The 23,149-nt window shown below is 40.9% G+C and overlaps 1 protein-coding gene across 2 annotated transcripts in view; it reads right to left on the minus strand.

Moving 5' to 3' along the window:
- The window catches only part of USP16 (ubiquitin specific peptidase 16), a 33,558-nt gene that overhangs the window by 445 nt on the left and 9,964 nt on the right, over nucleotides 1-23,149 (minus strand). The window contains exons 3-17 of one of the 2 annotated variants that reach the window (XM_084802343.1): nucleotides 22,581-22,756; nucleotides 20,305-20,408; nucleotides 18,527-18,630; nucleotides 14,343-14,530; nucleotides 13,873-13,968; nucleotides 12,212-12,342; nucleotides 11,841-11,928; nucleotides 10,625-10,703; nucleotides 9,003-9,094; nucleotides 7,656-7,712; nucleotides 6,403-6,576; nucleotides 5,098-5,761; nucleotides 3,880-3,974; nucleotides 3,060-3,146; nucleotides 52-208 (exon numbers count right to left, since the gene is read on the minus strand). In XM_084802343.1, the coding sequence (XP_084658469.1) occupies nucleotides 52-208; nucleotides 3,060-3,146; nucleotides 3,880-3,974; nucleotides 5,098-5,761; nucleotides 6,403-6,576; nucleotides 7,656-7,712; nucleotides 9,003-9,094; nucleotides 10,625-10,703; nucleotides 11,841-11,928; nucleotides 12,212-12,342; nucleotides 13,873-13,968; nucleotides 14,343-14,530; nucleotides 18,527-18,630; nucleotides 20,305-20,408; nucleotides 22,581-22,756 (2,292 nt within the window). The remainder of the gene's footprint in view (nucleotides 1-51; nucleotides 209-3,059; nucleotides 3,147-3,879; nucleotides 3,975-5,097; nucleotides 5,762-6,402; nucleotides 6,577-7,655; nucleotides 7,713-9,002; nucleotides 9,095-10,624; nucleotides 10,704-11,840; nucleotides 11,929-12,211; nucleotides 12,343-13,872; nucleotides 13,969-14,342; nucleotides 14,531-18,526; nucleotides 18,631-20,304; nucleotides 20,409-22,580; nucleotides 22,757-23,149) is intronic. The other variant, XM_084802344.1, reaches the window with a different exon arrangement.

Here is a 23,149-nt window from a genome sequence, read left to right on the forward strand (position 1 = left end):
TTTGGCTTTGGCATAATCTGAAAAATGTCTGAATTGTCCAAGATGACTTACCTTGTGGAATGTCACCGTGAAGAACAAGGTTAGAGAGATGACTACTTGTAGTTCTTGCCTTGGCGTAGGCAGTGTAATGCCCTGACCTCATAGTGCCGCTGTGTTCAACAACTCCATATAAGGAATACAGTACTCTTGTACTTTCTTCAGCAACATTCTTTTAAAAAGGAAAAGGCTTAATTTTAGTCTCCTTCCATTTATACAGATGTCCTTGGCAAGACACAGTCACACTATTCTTAGCCTGCTAAAACTAGGTCATGGGCCACGTGATGCAAGTAAGTTAACTAGATTTGCCAGTTGAAAGACCTCAGGACCCTTGGCCATCGTCATGGTTCTGCCACCAGTGTAAGCTGTTGCAACACTAGCTTGCATTTTGCACTTTCCCACCCAGAGTGAAAGGCACTAAGACCCAACGTACCATAACTCCTGTGACAAATACAAATTCCCTCAAGCAGGGGCAGTTTTCAACTTTGCGCTCTTGTCAAAATTATCACTGTTATACTGTGCACTCTTTTGTGACCTCTGCCTCCATTTACCTGTCCTACATCTACCCAGAGATGGGCGCCTGTGACATGCATGGTGTTTGCAGTGCCATTCCATTTCAGCCATAACGGGCTGGGTTTTTGGACTTACTAGTCCAGAGACCTTTTGTTTGAGACAGGGTTTCTCTGTAGCCCTGGCTGTCCTAGACTGGCTTTGTAGGCTAGGCTGGTCTTGAACTCACAGAGATTCACCTGCCTGCCTCCTGAGTACTGGGGTTAAAGGTGTGTACCACCACATCTGGCTAGTCCAGATGTCTGTAGTGTTGCACTCTCACTTCAACTTTCTGTGCTCTTTAACCTCAAGCACTCTGAAGTGGCCTGTGAAGCAGCAACAGCAATACTCAGTAAGAAAAATGACAATTGAGTGCACACTAAAATGAAATCATAACAGAACAAGAAGGACTAGTAGTGTGCTTACATTAAAACAGTGCAAGTAAAATGCAGTAGAGCAGCATGACCTGATCCTTGAAATCCTTTCCTAATGTCTTCCCTCCACTCAAATGCTATGTCTTCCTATCTTCCAGGCTCAACACAAATGATACCTCATTCTGAACTACAATCTATGCACTGGTTTCCAATCTGCACCTCAAGCCCAGGCAGGCCTGGGTGTGAGACATGTACATTTGAAATGCTTCCAAGACTTAGGTTCTTGCACATCAAAAATGCCTAAAACTGCTTGGTGGGGTGGCACATGCCTTTAATCCCAGCACTCAGGAGTGGATTTCTGTGAGTTTGAGGCCAGCCAGGACTACAAGAGGAAAAAACCCTGTCTCGGAAAACCAGGGGGGGAAAAAAGCCTAAAATCAGTGTATCCAAAGCTGACCTCAGTCCTTCTGTTTCCTGTATTCCCTAGCATTGTCTGTTTCTTAAGATTTTTCTCTGCAGCCCTGGCCAGCAACTCAAGAGATCTACCTGCCTCTTCCTCCTGAATGCTAGGATTAACAGTGTGTGCCATGAGCTGGGTGTGGTAATGTCAGCACTGGGGAGGCGCAGGCAGGCATATCATTGAGTTCAAAGCCAGCCTGGTCTATAAAGCAAGTCCAGAACAGCCAAGGCTACACAGAGAAACTATATCTTGAAAAGCATAAGAAAATGAGGGAAAGTGTGCCATCATGCCTGGCCCTATATGGCACTCCATATGTCCAATCACTCAAGCCTGGATCTAGAAATCCTCAACTCTGTGCCCCACTCAACATCCACTTAAAGGGCTCTGCCTCCCTTTCTAATGCCAGAGAAGTCTCTAATTTTACCTCCTGAACATTTCTTTACTTATCCTCCTCCTGCCTACCCTGGCTTCATGGCTTTAATAATTGAACTGGCTTAATCCTCACTTAACTCGATGCCTTTTCAGTCTGTCCTTAGATCCAGTTTCTACAATAAAGCAAATAATCTAGGTAACAGTCAGGTGGGACTTGGTCACCAAATTGCTTCATATCTAGTAAGTCCAATTTCCTTGGCATGAAAGTCCTCATTTCTGTCGTCTTTGGCTTAGAATTCCTATGCTTTGTTCTGTGAGCTGTAAACCTGCTCTTTGGCAGGCACCACCCTTTTTCATACCATTATGTTTCTGTCCTGAGATTGTTTTGTGTGGAAACTTGATTCATTATAATTCCTTGTATTGGCTTAGGCATGCTCTACTTTACATGGCCTTCTCTGATACACCAGCATGCAGGACTTTGCAGAATGTATCTGTTCCGTGTATCTTAGCATTAAATTGTATTGAACTAGAACTAACTAGTAATACTACCTCCATCTTTTTTGTGTGTGTGTCCTCAACTATTGAGACAATGTCTACCACAAGAATAACTCAAAATAATTTTATTCGTGGTGGCGTTAAGTGAGAAATGCCCCTAGAGGCTCATGTTTGAATATTTGGGAAGGATTACAATGTGGGGTCTTGCTGAAAGTGTATTACTGTGAGGTTGGCTTTGAGGTTTCAAGAGTCTACTTCATTCCCAGTTACTTCTCTCTTCCTTATGGTTGTCTCAGCATGTGAGCTCTTAGACATGCTTGACCATGATGGTCATATACTCTAACATGACACTGTAAGCCCCAAACAAACATTCTTTTATATGTTTACTTGGTCATGGTGCCTTATTACAACAGTAGAAAAGTCAGTAAGACAACCTGAAATAACCTAGATTTCAAAATGATTTATCACTCATCTTGAAATTATAAAGGTATAATGATCACAGTCCCATGCTATAAAATAATTCTGGCCAAACACTTCTGTCACTGAGCTATATTACAGTCTTCAAAAATGATCAACTTCATACTTACTGTGAAGTACTAGAGGAGTACTTGATAGGTTAAGATTTCTCTTAAAAATTACTGTTACTACATGCATAGTGGCACATGCCTTTAACCCTAGCACTCAGGAAGCAAAGGCCTGCCTGGTCTACAAATTGAGTCCAGGACAGCCAAGGCTACACAAAGAAACCCTACTTAAAAATCATTTTTACCTACCTTACATTTAAGTGTACAAAAAGGAGCCAAATCTAAGATTTCCGGGAACTTTATGTGTTTGTTAACTTTGCGTAGGTTAAAACCAGCCTAAAAAAGGAGGATTACAGAGTTATTTTCCTGTAAAAACTGCACAGACTGTCCCCTCTGGTGCCAAAGAGCTCCCAACACCCAGGGCTAGTCACCTTTCTAGGGAGATTGATTTTCCTCATTGGTTGTTTCCAACTAGTTTAGTTTTTCTGAACTACTATACACTACCAAAACTACTATGATGAGAGTTCCCTGATTCTGCCTTAGTCACCCGGAATGCCAGACTGGGTCAGAGGCTCTGAGTTCCTGAAATTCAGCAATAGCAGAATAGTTTCTTTGAATCACTTTTTAGCTCATGTTCCATGTCACACAACCTCTAGTAAGACCCAACCAGCTGTTCAAGCCAACACTTGACCAATAAGAGGGAAAATTTAAGAAAAAAGGGGAGGGGGGTGGAAATGCCTTAAAAATCCTGGAGAATTTGAAAGTTATAGTAGTATATCAAATCTTCCAGAAAAGGTGATCCAGCCACAAAATTATGTATTGTCTTATCAAGTCAGTAAAAATAAGATATACAAAACAAAACCATCTTCACAGTTAAACTGGTGTTTTTTCTAATCTGAAGTTAAGCTTTGAATAAGAGACCATAGCCCTGAGCTCTAGGGACCTACTACATTTCTCCTTATTGACAAACCGATATATATACTTCTAATTACCCATTTTTTTAAAATTAGAAGAGAAAACAAAAATTCAGGAGAGAGAAAGTAGGTGTTACATATTTAAATGGGGTTACCTGTTGAAATCGCTTTAAATGTAGAGTGAGGACAGGAGGAGCAAGGGAGACCAGCATCTGCTTCTTGGCGTTGGTGTAAACGTGCCTTCTTTCACCTACAGAAAGGAAAGCTGTTAGCTCCAAACACTGAGATATTATAAGGTCATCTCAAACTAAAACCAGGATTAGCTTCCCAGATAATGTGTGTGTATCTGTTTATTAACCATGAAGAAAAATCAAAGATATTTAGTAAGTGGCACATTTACTTAGGATATCATCAAATCGTTTATTAATACCAATAAAAACACACTTTTGAGGAAGTGGGAGCCTGGTGCCACATGCCTGTAATTGGGAGGTAGAGGCAAAAGGATGGCAAATTTGAGGATAGGCAAGGGATATATAAATCTCACACAGCACTTTTTAAATATGGCTTAAAGTACAGCTCACTAAAATGCACAAGGCCCTAGGTTCAGTCCCAGACACTAAAAGGTTCCAAGATAACTGAGAACTGTTACATCACCAAGATGTCTGGAGGAACTTGTGGCATCCCTCCCTCCATAAAAATGACCAAAAACAGAAGCATGTTTTACTATCAAAACCAGTATTAAGCCTATGGGTTTTGGCTTGCTTGCCACTACCTACTCTAAAATAAAATCCCTAAAAACATTACTTATTCTTTACATCTACATGTAAAAAAATGACTTTATCATACTTCAACTTAGTGAAGATCTTCAACTGTGACATCCACTCCCTTTCAGTCCCACTTACTCAAATGTGGACAAGGCAAGGGGATAGTATCCATATCTCTGTTCCACAATGGAAGGAGACAGGAAGCCTGTCGTGTTTGCTCTGGGTGTGCTACATAAGGACACTGAGAACTTCAGGTGTGACTTCCTGAGTCACACTTCCTTGAGATGAAGGCCATCACAAATGCTGACAAGGATATGAGGATGCAGAGAATCAGCCACTGCCAGAATGTTATGACAGCATTTCAGTGGGAAATTTACCCACAGAAGGAGACCGGGAAGCAAGCTGTTCCACTTTATTGTTGTTAGGGTACCAGTGTACTAGCCATGGCAACTAAGTTTTTCTTCCTATTAGAATATTATAAACAAGAAGGGCACTAGTAACTCTCCAAACCCCAATGTGACTATAATTCGCAAGTATTTTACCTGCAAAATATGCACTTTACTATCAATTTTTAGAGCAAGGAAAAAAGAAAACCAAAAATGTAAATACCTTTTATATTTGCCTTTGGTCCTTCACACTGCCGTTTTGTGCACACTTCACAAAGCAGTTTATTAGCATCTTGAAGTTTCTCATTACGAGTGAACTGATACAGACAATGTTGGATAGAACATTCATCTGTACTGAAAGCTTCCCGGTTAGCAAGGGTACAGAAAGCAGTCTCTGGATCCTCACTCATGAACTCATACACCTTTGCCACAGAATGGCTGTCATTCAGAATCTCTATATTTATCTCATCAGGATGGATAGCAGCATTCAAACTAAGGTTTTTTAAACCACTGGTAATGTCTAGTTCTCCATCGGCCCCTTCTTCCAGGAAGGCATCGTTTACATTCCTAGCACATTCAGTAGCAGATGTCAAAATGCTCAGATCACTTTCAGTGTTGACACTTGTCACATCTGGGTCCTCTGGGCATTTTTGACTGTCAGTTGTACTTTCTATTGTCTTCTCTTGGCCATTCAAATCTTTGTGATTGACACAGAATTCTGTGTGTGTAACTGCCTCTTGAGAAACATGGTTGGATTCAATATCCACTTCCACTTCCCCCACAGGTGATATTTCAGCTTCATGTCCATTGTCTTCAGTATGGTCAGTGGTATAGATATCATTTAAGTGAAGAATTTTTTCTTGAATTTTTTGTTGCCTTCGTTGGTTCTGTGTAAAAAGTATGTATAAAGATAAAGAGGAAAAAAAAAGGAGGGAGAGGAGAGACAAAAAAAGGTGTACATACCACATCAGGCTTTGTTGCTTTTCAAACCATTTCATAAGGAGTGCTCATTCTCAAATTCTGATTTTAAAAATTGCTTTACTATCAGACTTCAAGTAAATTATGACAAAAGGTTCTTTAAATTAAACCAAGAATAATCACTATTCATCAGAACATTGGACTACTGTGGAAATAGCAGGACAAGAGATGCCGTGTATTCGTGAGAAGTAAGCTATGCCGAGTTTTACAGGTTAAAACTGAGCAGCTAAGTATTAGACACAGTGCTGGTTCTGACAACCCCCTCGTGGGAGTTTGAGTGGAAACAGCCCAGAGGTACATGTGAGGTGAGGCTTTGTTACTGGGGGAAGGCACTGAGGTGTCAGAAGCCCGTGTCATTCCCAGTGTTCTTTCTCTGCTGCGTGGTTGATGCTCTGGGCTTAGCGGTGATGGCAGATCTCTATGAACTCAAGGCCAGCCATGGCTACACAGAGAAACACTGTCTGGAAATACCAAAACCAAACCAGAACAAAACAAGCAAATATACAATAAAGGGGTCGGGGGCAGCATGATTTTCCCTGCAGTTACTCACCTTGGCTTGCTTTTTGGCTTGCTTTTTTGCTTTTTTCTGTATGTGCTTGCTTGTCCCTACTGGAATATCACTTCTTGTTTTCATGTAGCTGTCATCTTTCTCTTCTTCACTGTCTTTATCTTCTTCCTCCATTGTCTTTTTCACATTTTTATCATTTATACTTTTCTTACCACTCTTAAAATAGGGAGGAAAACAAAATATCACCACAGGCACCTGCAGTCAATTGCACATACCCCACACACAAACACACATATGTACACATTATCTTAAAAAGGCAGTATCACATGTAAGTATATACGAAGAGAATGTAATGAATTACCCTGGCTACATGCCGTACCATGTTGTATACATGTCCTTTTGTATATGTATTTTGTCTAAGTGGTTTCTGTATTACACCACAGAATTCCTTTTTGTGTATGTGTGTGTGTGTCCCCTGCATGTAAGTGATAGTTGAAGAACAAATAAAGTTACTTTGGTAAGTCTTTAATTACTCTAAGTAACAAGGCAAAAGTCCCTAATTTGATGATGAAGTTGAATTATGACTTATTCAATATTCATTTATTCATTTAGAAGTAAGGTTTCTCAGTGTGTCATCTCGGTGGGCCGGAACTCCCTATAGACCAGGCCAGCCTTAAATTCAGAGATCTGCTTATTTCTGCCTTCCCAGAGCCGAAATTAAAACCATAGGAAACCATATCCAGCAAAGTTCTCTTGTATCTTACAGCCACTTAAAGGAACCAAAGCAATATGGTATAAAACTGAGATTATAATTTTTACCTCATCTTTATGCACTTAAGACAACAAGGAACTTGTGGTCAGCCTTAAGTAATGAAAACAGCTGTTTAATGAAAAAAATGCTTCCCTGTATGTAATACTATCAAGATAATACAAAGAATTCTAGACAGCTTCCCCCACCCCAAGACAGGGCTTTTCTGTGTAGTGTTGGCTGTCATGGGCTCACTTAGTAGGCCAGGCTGGCCGCAAACTTCCACTTGCCTCTGCCTCCCTGAACGCTGGGATTATAGGCATGTGCCACTCCACCTGGCTTAGACACAGCTTTTTATTAAAGAATATAGTCTCTTTTTAAAATCCAAAAAAAATGATTCCGTTTCAAATAGACCCTGGAAAATTACTCCATGGGCTGGCTGGTAATACATACATCCTTAAAAGGTAAGAGAGTGTTGCTCATAAAATCTAACAAAGACAAAATGAATACATAAGGCAATGAATCTTGTTTGATTAAATAGTCTTACCTGATCATCTAAAACTGGGAGAGACAAATCAAGGAAAGATTCATGCACCAAGGAGACCTTAACCAACCAAAGAGGCAATGTAAAACAAAAAAGGAAAAGGAAAAAAAAAAACAACTCTGTTAAATCTTAATATTAGATCATTCCCGTCCTGGAGAGAAAGACACTGAATTAAATATTACCTATTAGGATTCCTCTCCCACCACTCAGAGGTGGAGGATAGGAAATGGGATTTAATAAGCAAAGGATTAAGAAATTTTGAAATAAAAAAAAATTACAGAATGTTGAAAACCCTAAATTGGGGTGTCACGACCCCTCCAATGGAGTCTGTGTGACAAATGATACTGCAGAATCCGAGGTGATGACCCCCCCCCCCCCACCCAGGGAGGGCCTGCTGGAATGGGTCTGATGTTCCTGCCAGGAGTAACTGATTGCAGTGTTTTTCTTACTCACTTGTTTTGGAACATTCTGCCTTTGTTTTTACTTTCTTACCAAAACTTTTCAAATATAACCGAGTTGCTAGGAGATGCCTAACTTGGGACTGCAGCCAAGGGCCATTCAGGTTCCACTCCACTTGTTATTACAAACATGGCTAAGAATTAATCACCAGTTACTAGTTATATTATGACTTATAAATAAAGTGTTTAAGAAAGCTCCAGATAGTGAAGAAAAGAGCTAAGAAAAAACTGTCTTGACTCACAGATGTTTGGCATAATGAGAAAACACTGACCTTTGATAAAGAGGGCACATGTGTACTGACATCAATCTAAGGACTTAAGAATGATGATTCAGGATTGATGACAACAGTTATTACTCTGCATCCTGTATTTTGAATTGTATGAAAAAATGTAACCACAAAAACACCCTCCCCCGGAACCCAGTTCCAAAAAATGTGTATAAAAACCTAGCTTGCTTGCCTGCAAAATACACTCAGACTTAAAATCTCCCCTGGGTTAGTCTGTCACTTGCCTATCTTCATCCACCGACGCTTCGAGAACTCTCATTCCCAAGGACCTATACCTAACTGAGGAGGTCCGCAGCATTGGGGGAAGAATGTAAAGCTACTGTAATTCATTAAACATTTTAGGGATGCTAATATTTCCATTGAAGAACCATATACATAAATAAGGAGTGTCCTGTGAGGGCTGGGCATGGAGCTACACACCTGTAATTCCAACACTCAGAAAGCTTAGGCCAGACAATTTGGTGAGTTCCCAGCCAGGCTGGGCTACATCTTAAACCAAGGGACAACATCATATTTAATTAGTCATGCCTGTCTTATAAGAGATTCGAGACCAACTGTCCTCAGTGAGTTTAGTGCCCTCTCCACCCCACATGACATCCACTTACAGTCCTGCATTCATCACACATGATTGTACTAGTTAGTTCGCCACCAAAGATGCGGTCCACAAAACTTGGGATTGTCTTTTTCTTTTCATAATCTATAACAACAAAAAAATTACAATTCGTTCTTAAAATTGAGAAAAGTTTAAAACATCTAAATTTTCATTTTTAATGTCCTGTCCATAAATATTTTCCTCTATTCATAATCACCAGTGTTGCATTTGTAAGCTGTGAACATTACTAACTTACATTCTACCACTGAGAATATAATTAGCACAATCACTTTCTTATAAACACACACACACACGTTAATGTTCGTTTCTAAAGTCTTAATAAGAAACAAACTGCAAGCCGGGTGTAATGGCGCATGCCTATAATCCTAGCACTCAGGAGGCAGAGGCAGGCGGATAGGTATGAATTCAGGGCTAGCCTGGTCTACAAAGTGAGTCTAGGTTAGCCAGGGCTATACTGAGAAACCCTGTCAGTAAAACAAAAAACCAAAAACAATAAACAAAACAAAGAAACAAACTGCAAGTCAATGCGACTTATCGGTCAGTAAGATGACAATGTTAGACCCTGCTGGTTGATATTATCACTGCCTTGTTCCAGCATTTGCACACAACCAGTAATAATAAGAGATAGCCGTTTAAAAAAAAGAAAACTTGAAGAAAATGCACAACTTAGTTTGTGAGCTCTAAAACTGAACATTTCTTATATTTAAAAACAAACCAAAAAACCCCAAGGAACTATCAGGCAAAATGTACCCTTTGATTTTCTATAGTCCTATCGATACTTTTGACATGTTTAAATTCAGAGAGTATTTTACTATCTGGTCATTTAATTTTCAAAATATAGGAAATGTCTATGCATCACTCAAGTGGTATGTGCTCAGGTGCCGGAGAATACTTTTACAGCAGATGTGCCGGCAGGCACTGCTTTGTTACTAAGCGGGCTCTACAAGAAGCCGCAGAGGCAGAGCTGCTATGAGGTGGCAGGAACCTGAGCTTTAATACTCAATCCCTTAGTCACTGTGGCTGCTTACATGTTACACAATTAAATAAAAATCAAATGTAGCTCTTGTGTTCATCAGTCATGTGTCAAATGCTCAGAGGCTACGTGTAGGCAGTCATGTCTTTACAGGAGAGCCCCATCATAACATTAAATTCTATGGACAAAGCCAAGTGTGGTGGCTCATGCCCTTAATCCCAGCAAAAAGATCTGAGAGTTCTAGACCAGCCTGAGCTAGAGTAAGATTCTGTCCTAAATCCTTAACTGACACACAAGAGCTAGTCCAGCTTTATGACTAGTAACCAGATATTGATAAGTCAAACAAGTATCATTCACTTACTGTTTGTTAATTATAATTAGTTTCTGAAAATAAACCTGTGATCTATCTTAATTCTGCCTTTATAATCTCAGCATATTAATATATTAAAAAGGATATATACAAATTAAACTTTTCCTAAATATTTACCACTGTAGGACTAATTAATTTTTAAAGCTCAATGTTGACATGGATAAATTGTGTTTAAAATGATTCTGGGTTTGAAACGTATGTGCCAGTAATCTTGTTCTAAGGTACAGAAGAATTCAACTATAGTGTTTTAGTTCAAAAAGTCAGACATTACCTTTAACTTTATTTTTTACTTCTTCATCCAATTTTTCAGTAGAATTACCAAATGCTTTAAGAATTCCTTTACTCACTCTCTAAAAGTAATAAAATGAATATATATACACTATTACATTTTAAAGGTATTTTCCTTAGGAAATATGTAATAAATTCAAGAAAGGATTAAGATGTAGCTCCCAAATTTATGAAGATAATCACATTTTCAAAATTAATTCAAGGAGCTAAAATAAATTATGCCAATTAAGCCTATAAAGCAAACCTCTGAATACAGGTGTGGTCTTGACATTTCAAGACCTTAAACCTATTCAGCCTGGATTTGTAGCACATGCTGCCACCTCAGGAAAACACTGAGATACTTAGTGCCAGCGAGGTCACTCCAGAGCCAGAACCAGCTCCAACATGTACTGTCCTGCTGTGTCATTACTGAGTGACTTGAACTGAGCATGGGACATCTACACCAGCCCACGGAGTAATAATACTCTACCACATAAGATGGCTGCAAGAACTAGGTAGAAGTGCCCGGTATAAGTAAAGAATCAAACAAGTTATTACAGCTCTTACTAGTGTAATTAATTAAATTCATACCTCCAAAATACACTATATATCCTAGTAACTAACAAAAAAAAAGGTTTCTGTGGTAAAAATCGTCCCTACTACTAAAGTGAAAATACTTCCGAGATTCAGCACTTGAATTAAAACACATTCAGAGAAAGAGTGAGCTGCAACAAACACTATGGGGAGCAATGGTTTTCCAGTGTTCTGCACCTCTAATGGTGGAGCCTAGTGTAACAGAGCCCTTAAAGGTGGTGTTGCTGCAAGCATCCAGTAAACAAAAAAGCCTCAATTTAAGAGAATAATTTTAGGGCTGGGAGATAGCTCAGAGGTTAAGAGCATTGGCTGCTCTTCCAAACAAAGGTCCTGAGTGAATTCCCGGCAACCACCTGGTGGCTCACAACCACCTACAATGAAATCTGGTGCCCTCTTCTGGCGTGCAGTTGTTCATGCAGGAACAACAGTGTACACTATAAATAAATCTTTTTTTTTTTTTAAAGAGAGAATAATTTTAATCCTCTTCACTTATTCTAATGAAGAAGCATATTGGCTGGAAAACCTTGTATAAATAAGTGTCTAAAAGCACAGTGGCCTCTGTGACTGGCTGGGAATGGCAGGCGAGCCTGTGAGGTTACAGTACTGGGTTCTCAGAGTATGCTAACTTGGTGTTCTTCCGCTCTCATCCCATCCAGTAGGTAGCGAAGTAGCTCCTGGCTGTCTTGTTGCTGGTACCCTTTAAATCGTGTTGCTCTGAAGAACAAAAACACAAGAAAAGAAAGGCAATGATGAGTTCACCACATTACAAAGCTAATTTTAAGGTTTTAGGATTACATCCAAGTAACAGCATCGTAGTTTTCTCAAAATATGTGTCTACTGTAAGAATACCCCAAGCAGCTTTGATTGTCGCAGAAAGTGTGTTGCTTTTACATTGGAATGCAATGTGCTTATTCCTTTGGCTCTCATGCTATCAGTCAAAACCGTTTTCCTCAGCGTCTTCCTGACCCACTGAAAGCACAATCAAGTGGATACTCACTTTTTACAGACCTGAGAAAAGAGCTCTTTCGGCGTCACAATTCTCTTTTTGTTCTCCTGCATTTCATTAAGAAACTGGCTCATGGCTAATGTAAGAGGACCTGGAGGCTCAAGGTTTACTTCTAAAGGTGCCTGAAAACAGGAATAAAAACTATTTCAGTCAAACATTAGAATCATTCACTTAACAAAATGTAACTAGTCAGTGATACTGATGGAGGTACCCATTGCAAACATCTGAAGTGTACAAGATACAGAAACTCTGTTAAAAAAAAAAATTTAACTCTGCGCCAGTGGTTTAACCTCAGTGGTTAAAAACTTGCTGTGCAAAATTGACAACCTGAGTTCAGTCCGCAGAACTGTATAAAGGTGCAAGGTAAGAATCCACTCCATAAAGCTGTCCTCTGACCTGTGCATACCATAGCCAAGTACACACTCATACCCCCAACACACACACACACACAAATTTTAGTAAGCTTTTAAAAGGAAAATTGAGCTCTAATTTAGTTTTAAATGGATAGGAACTTATTACCTAAGAATTGAGAAAGCCAAGGCAAAATATATCTAACAACAATGGATAAGGTAAAATTTATTTGGCTACATAGTCCTTAAGTCATATTGAAAGATGTTAAAAACAATAGTGCAGGGACTGGAAAGATGGATCAGAGGATAAGAGCACTGGCTGCTCTTCCAGAGGTCCTAAGTTCAACTCCCAGCAACCACATGGTGACTCACAACCATCTATAATGGGATCTGATGTCCTCTTCTGTCATGCAAGTATGCATGCAGACAGAGTACTCATATACATAAAATACACACATGTATATGTACATACGTACATAAAGCAACAGTGCAGGCAGGGAACTTCACAATTATCAACATTTCTAAGAGGGAGGTAGAACACACACATACCAAACAAAACAAAGCAACAAAAAACAAACAAACCCAAAAACCCATGCCATACTCATAGCAAATGTAAGGTTCTTGTAACAGCTATTGGTCCCATGTTGTTTAATTTAGACTGAAATAAACACAAACAAAAAGGCAGAGATAAATTTTAATTCGGAAAACAACTTGGAATATGTATATTTACAAAGAAGATATTCAAAAGACAACTTTTATTTATTTTTTTACATGTATTTATTTTGTGTATAGAAGTCCATACACATGCTGTGCTGTCAAGTGTGGAGGTCAGGGGGAAAAATCTGGATAGTCAGTTCTCACCTTCCACCATGTCAGTCCCAAAGACTAAACTCAGATCACCAGGTTTGGCAGCTAGTGAGTTTAACCATGGAGACATGTTTTTCTGGGTTAATTATGTTAAAAGTCTGGCTTAGCATGGTGAGATACCCTCCATCCCAGAGCTTGGAAAGGCAAGACAGAAAGCCTGCCAAGATTTGAGGTCAGACTCAGGCACACAGAACTGTCAGGTCAGCCAGGGATACACAGCAAGAACCTATCTTAAAGCGGAAACAGAGATGGGGTGGTGGCACATGCTATTAATCCCAGCACGCTGGAGGCAGAACTCAGAGGATCTCTGAGTTCAAGGCCAGCTTGATCTACACGGTGAAATCTACAACAGAGCTACACAGTGAGACCCTGCCTCAAAAATTAAAAAAAAAAAAAAAAAGAAATAATAAGAGTTAAATTGCATCAAATACATACTGTTAGTGCCAGATCAGGTGGCTCTATTTTTACAATTGTTCCAGACATTTTCACTTCTTTCAGTAGTTCCCGAAGCACTGGGGTTTGTGACAAATTCTGCAATGCAGGGTGGAAACAAAAGAGGCAATTATACAATCAAGCCATTCAAACATTTAAGTGTTTATTCTAGCTAGTCCTGCTGTGACTAGGGCGGAAATACCTGTTCCCACATCGCAGCAGTAACGCACACATCCACTTGCTACCGCTCCAGCTCCAGACCTCTTTCTGTACCAGGCAGCCCTGTGCTTCCCTGATGTAAACTCATGCTTCATGAGAGCAGGGCCATGACTGCTTGAAACTCCATCACTACCAGTGCTCACCAGTGCTTTATAGTAAGCAGTTAGCACTTGTTACATTGAATATACAGAATTTACACAGGGAAGGCACAACTTTAAGCTCCAGAGCCTGAGGAGATGAGAAAACTTTGTCACCTGCATAACTGCATTGAAGAAGCAAGTATTTCCCAAATTACTGAGTCCTTTCACGATGATCTGGGAAGCAGAGTCCATGGGAATATTTTCTTTAGTCATGTTTTCTGATTTCTCTCTTTCTTGTTCATTTTTACTCTCTTTCTCCAATTTCTTATTTTCAAGTTCAATGTGTCCATTATCTTTCTCTGCTATAAAAAGGATAAAAAGATTATCAGAGTATAGAATGTGCCTATGTTAAATGTAAAGTTACACTTAGAGCACTGTAATAAGATTTTTTATTTTAACTGGTATCAATTATTGGTATCAATTTGACTGATAATTAATAAGTAGTGGTAAATTCACAAAAGAAGCAATAGACATTCAGAACTGGTGATATAACAAGTTTGGCAAATGTAAAAGTAGCATATGCCTTCCCTTTAGGACATAAATATTCTCTATACGTGAGTATATCTTACCATGTACAGCTAGACCACAGAGCAATGTGAGCATAATATGTCTAAGTGGATTCTACTAACCAGAACCTAATACTAGCAATAAGCAACTGTGGCTTGAAGAAGATATTTGTCAACACAAGTAGCTAAATAACAGGCTTAAAGCAGACACTGTGCAGCATGCCAATTCATTTAATACTCAGGAAACATCTAAGAACCTGACAGTTAGAAAAATGTCACAAATGCTGGGTGACAGTGGCACTTGGGAGGCAGTGGCATGTGGATTTCTGTGAGTTCAAGGTCAGCTTGCCTAGCAAACATGAAGCCTAGGGTTTGAATCCTAGCACCTCATAAAACCAAAAGGTGGTACTGCATGTCTGTAAGCCAGCACTTGAAAAGTGGAGACAGGAGGATCAAAAACTCAGTGTCATCCTTGACTGCATAGAAGGTCAGTAAGACTACATGAGACCCTGCCTCTACCCTGCCAGGGTGGTACACACCTTTCACCCCAGCGTTTGGGAGGCAGAGGCAGGCAGACCTATGTGAGTTCAGGGCTACCCAGGGTCATAAAGGACCAAGATCTCCAAAACAACAAAACACAACCTTTGCCTAAAAGCCAGTGTGAATGTGTTCATTTTACCTAACAGATAGACTGAAAAATTTCTATTGCAAATATACCACACTAAATACAGTTAAGTCTATAGGCATTCCTGGAAACATGGTGCCCACATCAGGCAAGAAAGCAGGTAAGTAATCCTCACTCTCTTCCTTCCTGTCCTCCAATTCCAATGCCCTAGTCTTATCCCCAGCTCTGTGGTAGGCCGTCTGCTGTGGCCCCTCACTCCCAGGAGACTACAGTGACCGTCGTGGCACTCCAGCTTTCCTCCCTCCTGTCGACCCTCTTAGCACCAGCCCTTCCTCACCCTCCTCATTTCTTTCTGTCAACTCCCAATTCCTATAAACACTTTCTACTTAGGATCCACAGTGACCACACCTGACAGGGTCTCAGAAACACTCCCCGTGAGGCAACCCACAGCCACCAATCTCCTCAGAGTCCAGGCACAGGGCTTGCACTGGTCTGCACCAGATGGGGGCCCAGTTCTCAGATAGACTTATGACCCACCCCACCCATCCCTAACCCAGAAGCTATCTCCAGGTGAACCCAATGGCACTTTTGGAGGTTCTCTGTCTTCTAATGCTTTATCAGCATCCTCCCACCAACAGGTCCTTTGAGTATCTATTATGATTTCTAGTTTTATGTCTTTGAGATTTCTGTTATGCAGACATGTGTGTTTCTGCATTTATATGTGTGTTTCTTACGCTTTTCCTTTGTTTTTTTTAATGTTTGTTTTGTCGTATTACAATTTGTTTTTGCTTTTCCTTATTTTATCATTATCCTTTAGATTCCTGTTTGTTCTGTAAGGGGAGAGAAAGATTTGGATGGGAGGAGATGTGGAGGGAGTCTGAGTGGGGTTGAGGGTTGGGAAAGGGGAAATTGTGATCAGAATATATTGCATTAAAAAATTGTAGAGGAATTTTAACCCAGAACATGGCTGCTCTGGCAAGAGATCACATCCAAAGACCTTCTAGGTCTGTGTGATCCTGCTATAATGCAGACACACCTTTACTCCCAGAAGACAGAGGCAAGTAGATCCCTTGAGTTCAAGGCCAGCCTGGTATAGAGCAAGCTTCAAGTAAAGAACAGCTTAGGTCAAGGCTTGGTGATACTCAGTAGACAGAGGCACGCATCTCTGAGTTCTAGTCAGTTCTGTTCAGGCAGTTTGGGTGAGTTATTGGATTATGAGGCAGTGTGGTGGAGCTGAGTTCATGGCAGTTCAGTTCATGGAACTCAGAGGCAGTTTTTACCAGCAGAGGTTTTTTTTTTGTTGTTGTTGTTGTTTTGGTTTTTCGAGACAGGGTTTCTCTGTGTAGCCTTGGCTGTCCTGGACTCACTTTGTAGATCCGCCTGCCTCTGCCTCCCAGTGCTGGGATTAAAGGCGTGAGCCACCATGCCCAGCTTACCAGCAGAGTTTTACAGAGAGGTTGAAGAGAGAACACGCTAGACACTGGTGAAGGCAGAAGGAGCCAGAGAATGAGAAGAAGCCAGAAGATTAGAGCAGACCGCCAAAGTTAGTATGTGTTGCAGAATATTTGATCCCATTGAAAATGAGATTGTGAACTGTAAAAACCTGTTTCTAGTCGTGGAGCGGCTCAGCCTTAGCACACAACTTTTAATCCAATAACTTTCTGTTTATTGTAAACAGGTGATTATGGGTGTGTCTCAGCCAGCCCTAACACACCTTTAATGCAAGAATTTTCTGTACACCGGATTTAATAAAGTTAACTGTAGGACTAGAACCAGAGTCAGAAACCAGCTGACAAGGATGAAGCAGAAAGGAGGGACTTTGAGGGAAGAGCATTTAAGAAGCATAGAGAAGGAGCTCCTGGGCTTTTGGCTTTTTCCTTCTGGGCTGGCAGCTGAGCTAGCAAGCTTTTCGCTTTTAGTATTTGGCTTCTTCCATCTTGGATGTGAGCTGAGTAGAAAGGCTTTTTTCTCTGGAACTTGATCTGAGGAGGAAGGCCAGCTGGATGCTTTCTCTGCCTCTCTGAACTAGACTTTCACACCAGCATCTGGCTCCTGAATCTATTGGTAAAATTGAGTGTTTGGGATTTTGAGGGTTTTGTTTTTGTTTTTGTTTTTTAACAACATGTACGAGGCCAAGCAGAGCAATTCAGTAAGAAACTCAGAGAAGCCAGATTGAATCAGTCAGCTTTGGAGAGGAGTTTGAGCTAGAACAGCCTAGTGGAACCAGCCAGCCAGAACTGACAAAACAAGACAAGAAAGGGTGAGCTTATGGGTGAGATGGCACAAGCCTTTAATCCTAGGGAGGCAGAGGCTGGCAGATCTCTGTGAGTTTGAAGCCAGCCTGGTCTACAAAGTGAGTTCAAGACAGCCAAGGCTATTATGAAGAGAAACCCTGTCTCTAAAAACCAAAGAAAGAAATGAAAGGAAAAGAAAGAAAGAAAGAAAGAAAGGATGAGTTTATTCAGCAGTAAGTCTTAGAGGCTGAAAACATTATAGGCCTAGGTTAACAGACAGAGGCAGTAAGCCTTGAAGCTGACAATTGAATCAGTCGAATAAAAGAAAAATAGAGAAAGAAAGGCGTTATCATTCCCTGCCTCCTGCCCCCCCACCCCCCTGCTCCCCACCCCTGCACACACGCTCTGGGCCACAGTTATAATAGGACTGTGCCTACTTCCTTTGACCTTCAATGACCTTAGTCCAGGCCCCTTTTCATATATGACTGATCATTTCTTACATCCTATTTAATTGTAACACCAAAAATAGCTTCTCAGTTCAAAATGAGTCATAGTTAATATGACCTGCTATTTGCAATACTAGAGGTAATGAATTAATGAAGTGTGGGGTCAAGCACCTATAATCCAGTAAACAGAAGGCTGAGGCAAGCTACTCACAAACTCTAGGCCAGCTTTATCTACAGAAAGATGTGGTCTCAGAAAGCAAATGAATGTCTGGGCATGGCTGTGCATGCCTTTAATCGCAGTATGTAAGAAGGAGAGACAGGAGGATCAATGTGAGCTCAAGTCTAGTCTGGTTACAGACAGTCCCAGGATAGCCAGGACTACATACATATAGAGAGACACTGTCTCAAAAAGAAAAGAATGAGTAAATAAAAGCAGCTACACAAATCCAACATTGCCACGTCTATTAAGAAAGATCTATTGTATTACCTGATTTTGGAGTTGTGATACTAGCTTGTTTTCTAACATAATCAACCACTTGGCCCAATCGGTTTGAACTACAGTATTTGATTTCTTCATCACACTTGTAACACCTATAACCAGAAAAGAAAATTGACAAACTGACAACTACAAGAGCGAGAGACAAGTCATTTAACTGTCAAATTATTCTACTAAAGATAACAGGAGTAGGGCTGGCAATGGCTCCGTGGATAAAAGTGCTCACCTCAAAATCCTGACAACCTGAGTTCAATCCCCAGAACCAACCAAAGGAGAGAGCTGATTCTGAAATTGCCCTTTGTCCTCACACATGCACTGTGCCCAGGCTGCACAACAGCCCTCACACATGTCCACACACATTATATACACAATAAGCTACAAAATGTAGAGAAACTGAAAATAAAAAACTGCTTTCTTTTTTGTTGTTGTTGTTTTTTTGTTTTTTGTTTTTCAAGACAGGGTTTCTTTGTGTAGCCTTGGCTGTCCTGGATTCACTTTGTGGACCAGGCTGGCCTCGAACTCACAGCGATTCTCCTGCCTCTGCCTCCCAAGTGCTGGGATTATAGGCGTGTGCCACCACGCCCGGCTAAAAACTGCTTTCTTGAGGGCTGGAGAAACAGCTCAGTAGTTACAGTTCTGTTTTTCCAGAAGTCCCAAGTTAGGTTCCCAGCACCCATAGTGGCCAGCACACATGACCTGTAACTCCACCTGTGGGAATCCTGTAGCTTCTGGGCCCTGCAGGGACCTGCTCATGAGCCAAATCTACACACAAATATAAAAGTATACAGAGTTAAAAATAAAAATAAAACTTAAAAGTGTGTTAATACAACTAGGTGTACATCACAAGTCTGATTTATTAATAAATTCACCACTATTACTGCTACACAAAAGTGCAGAAATTCCAAACACAAGGTACATCATTAAAATCAAAAAGTGGATGACGGAGGTGATGATGCACACCTTTAATCCCAGCACTTGGGAGGCAGAGATAGGCGGATTGCTGTGAGTTGGAGGCCAGCCTGGTCTACAAAGTGAGTCCAAGACAGCCAGGGCTACACAGAGAAACTCTGTCTTGAAACACCAAAAAAAGATTCATTTATTTATTATTTATAAAGTATTCTGTATCACATATACAACTGCAGGCCAGAAGAGGGCACCAGATCACATTATAGATGGTTGTGAGCCACCATGTGGTTGCTGGGAATTGAACCCCGTACCATTGGAAGAATAGCCAGTGCTCTTAACCTCTGAGCCATCTCTCCAGCCCATAAAAGCGAGATTTTTTTTTTTTTGTTTGGTTGGTTTTGGGGGGTTTTTTCGAGACAGGGTTTCTCTGTGTAGCCTTGGCTGTCCTGGACTCACTTTATAGACCAGGCTGGCCTCGAACTCACAGCAATCCGTCTATCTCTGCCTCCCGAGTGCTGGGATTAAAGGCGTGTGCTACCACGCCTGGCAAAAGCAGTTTTTAATGAAATAAAAATCAGTTAGTAATGTTAAAATTTAGGAGATGTAACATAGGGGTGTGACAGTGGTTTGTGGAAACTAATTATCCTTCTACTATATTCTCATTTATTTGAAATTTGTTCTTGGTGTCCCCATTTTACATTAAAAACACCACCACAAGAAAAAGAAAGAGGTGATGGTGCCTATGTCTTCTATGAACTTGTTTTCTGTCGTGCAGTACTAAGAGACAAAGCAGTACAAGTTTCCTTACTTGTTCTTAAGTACTTTTCAACAGTTTCATTCTCTAGTATTCCAGACAAACTCACCAGACGCTCCAGTTGTCCAAACTAAGCACCAGATAGTGAGGCTCAGATCTTGGTGTCGTGTAGTGCTTCAAGGCATGCTGCTCCTGAGAATCTCTGCCACAGCCCTAGGGAGTCATAATGAGGAGCATCAAAGCCAAAACCTCACCCAGTTCATCTGTAACCCATCACAGAGTACAGAAGCACTTTAAAAGCGTTGCCATCTATGGTTTCAAACATAAAGTGTCGGGCTAGTGACGACAGATTAACAGGTAGAACCTGAATGTGGTTACCTAAGGCCCTAGGAGAGAGAACACATTCTCTCCAGCTGTCTGCTAACCTGCACTAGCACCTGGGTATGTCCATCCCTACTCACACACACACATATGCACACAAATAAAGATGTTAAAAAAAAAAAAGGAGCCTCCAGAACACCTGGATTTTTTTTTTAACTTAAATATCCATAGGCTACTGAGGATATTCAAGGAAAAGGGCATTTTAGCACTAAAATCACTCTTCCTTTTCAACTACTTGTACTTTCTAGTCCCCACTAAAACACATCAACACAGTGGTAGTACATCTGCCTTGTGTAATAAGACCCTGGTTCTGTCCCCAACACACACACACACACACACACACACACACACACACACACACACACACACACACACGTAGGACTAAGACTGAAAATCTAAGTTGATGAATTATATCAATATCAAAATGTTAGCTATGGCATTGCATCAATTTTGTAAAATATTACCACTGAGAGAAACTGAGCAAAATTTATAAGAGTACATGTGTTAACTTTTAGGACTGTAATTATACTTGAATCTGTAATTATTTCCATACAGTTTCAACTTTTAAATAATAATGGGGTGGGCTTGAGAGATGGCTCAGCTGCCAAGTACATACTACTCTATAGTTCTGCCCCAGAACACACACACCAGGTGCCTCACAACTGCCTGTCACCCACTTCCAAGGGATGTAACAGCCACTTCTGGCTTCCATGAATATCTGTATTCAGGTTTACATATCTACCACAGACACATACAATACACATAATTAAAAATAAATCTTAAAATATTTATTTTTAGAGCTGGGCGCAGTGGTGCATGCTTTTAATCCCAGCACTCAGGGAGGCAAGTGGATCTCTGTGCCTTCAAGGCCAGCCTGGTCTACAAAGTGAGTCCAAGACAGCCAAGGCTACACAGAGAAACCCTGACTCAAAAAACAAAAACAAAAAACAGGAAATGAGAAAATAAGGGAAAGAAAGAAAGTAAGAGAAACAAACAGTTTTATAAAAGTAACTTCAACAAGATATTATTCCTATGTAAGTACTACCAATGGCTAGCCATGGAAGATGCCCCCAGTATAGCCCTGTCCTGAGTGCCAAACATTATTTGTTGTTTGGTATTGTGCCATGACCACAGCTGTATACCTCCATATCCACTCTACTTTTATTATCTGCTTAAAGGATGGAGCAAAAATTGGCTGTCTGTCTCATCTTACAGCCCCATGGCAAGACTGACCAGGAGTCTAGTTTCCTAATACAAACGTGCTACCAGTTGGGCATGGTGACTTTAATCTCAGCACTGAATAGGCTGAGGCTGGCAGACCTCTGTGAGTTCAAGGCCAAGTCTGTTCCACACAGGGAGTTCCAGTCCAGTAAGAGCTACATATTAAGTCCCTGTCTCAAAATAGAAAAATGATAGGATAGACAATAGACAGACATGCCACTGTTTAATGGTGCCTAAGAGCCTGGGCTTTCCTTAGTGCTGACTATCTCAGGAGGCTGCTGATACACAGTAGTCAATGAGATGCTCTGGAAGATTCCTGATCAGGCCAGAGGACCAATGTTCTCGTTCCTCCAGCTGCCTGAACTGTAGCTTGGTACTGACAAGAACCCAATCCTCCCATCCCCAGAATTATCCTCAGTGAAAGGGGGCTGCCTTGCTGAAGATTACAACTTCTCTCCAGGAGCAGGGCCTGTTCTGCACAGGCACAAACACCTAGTCCTTTTCTTCTATTCAGGACACAGGCCAAGGGCCAGACCTACTAATGCTCTGTTGTGTTTCTTCATCTCCTTCTGCCTATCCCTGCTCCCTCACTGTTACAACCATGGTACCTTAGGGAACCCTCCCAAAATACCAACATACAAAAAGTTTTAGTCTCAGACTCAGCTGGCCAGAGAGCATGATCTATGAAAGCTGGCGTTAGGCAGCCAGACTGTCCGTGCATAAGACCTACTAAAGCAAACGCAGAGCTTCCTAAAATCTCACGCTTATTAAGTCTAAGCATACCTGGTGGCCACATTTAAGACACAGCCAGACTGAAGGGTCTTCCACTGCTTCGTCAGGTGTATCTTTGACCTTATTGTCAGTCTTACAGTCTTGGCAGATATTCCACTCCACATTCACTAAAGCTTTTTTCAAATTCCCTTGTTCCAACCCTTTTCTCAGGTGCCTGCACATTGGTTCTAGTGAAAACAGCAAAGAAAAAAAAAGCAATACGTAAGATTAAATTTGGCTTTTTATTATTAATATTGAAATGTATCCAAACTTCAGCATTAAATTTACAAGTGAGGTTTCAGACTATCAGCGCATCCATCATTCTGTGTGGCACTTGAATATTACAAGACTGTTTGAAAGCCAGGCGTGGTGGCGAACACCGTTAATCCAGCACTTGGAAGGCAGAAGCAGGTGAATCGCTGTGAGTTTGAGGCCAGCCTGATCTATAAAGCAAGTCCAGGGCAGGCAAGGCTGCACAGGGAAACTCTGTCTCAAACAAACAAACAAACAAACAAGACTGTTTGAGAAGGGTATCGGTCTGTGTGTGGTTGTGGCAAGGTGGGGCTCCATCAGCTGACCTC

This window comes from Acomys minous, assembly GCF_964271855.1.
Source record: "Acomys minous genome assembly, chromosome: 11".
NCBI classification, from domain to species: Eukaryota; Metazoa; Chordata; class Mammalia; order Rodentia; family Muridae; genus Acomys; species Acomys minous.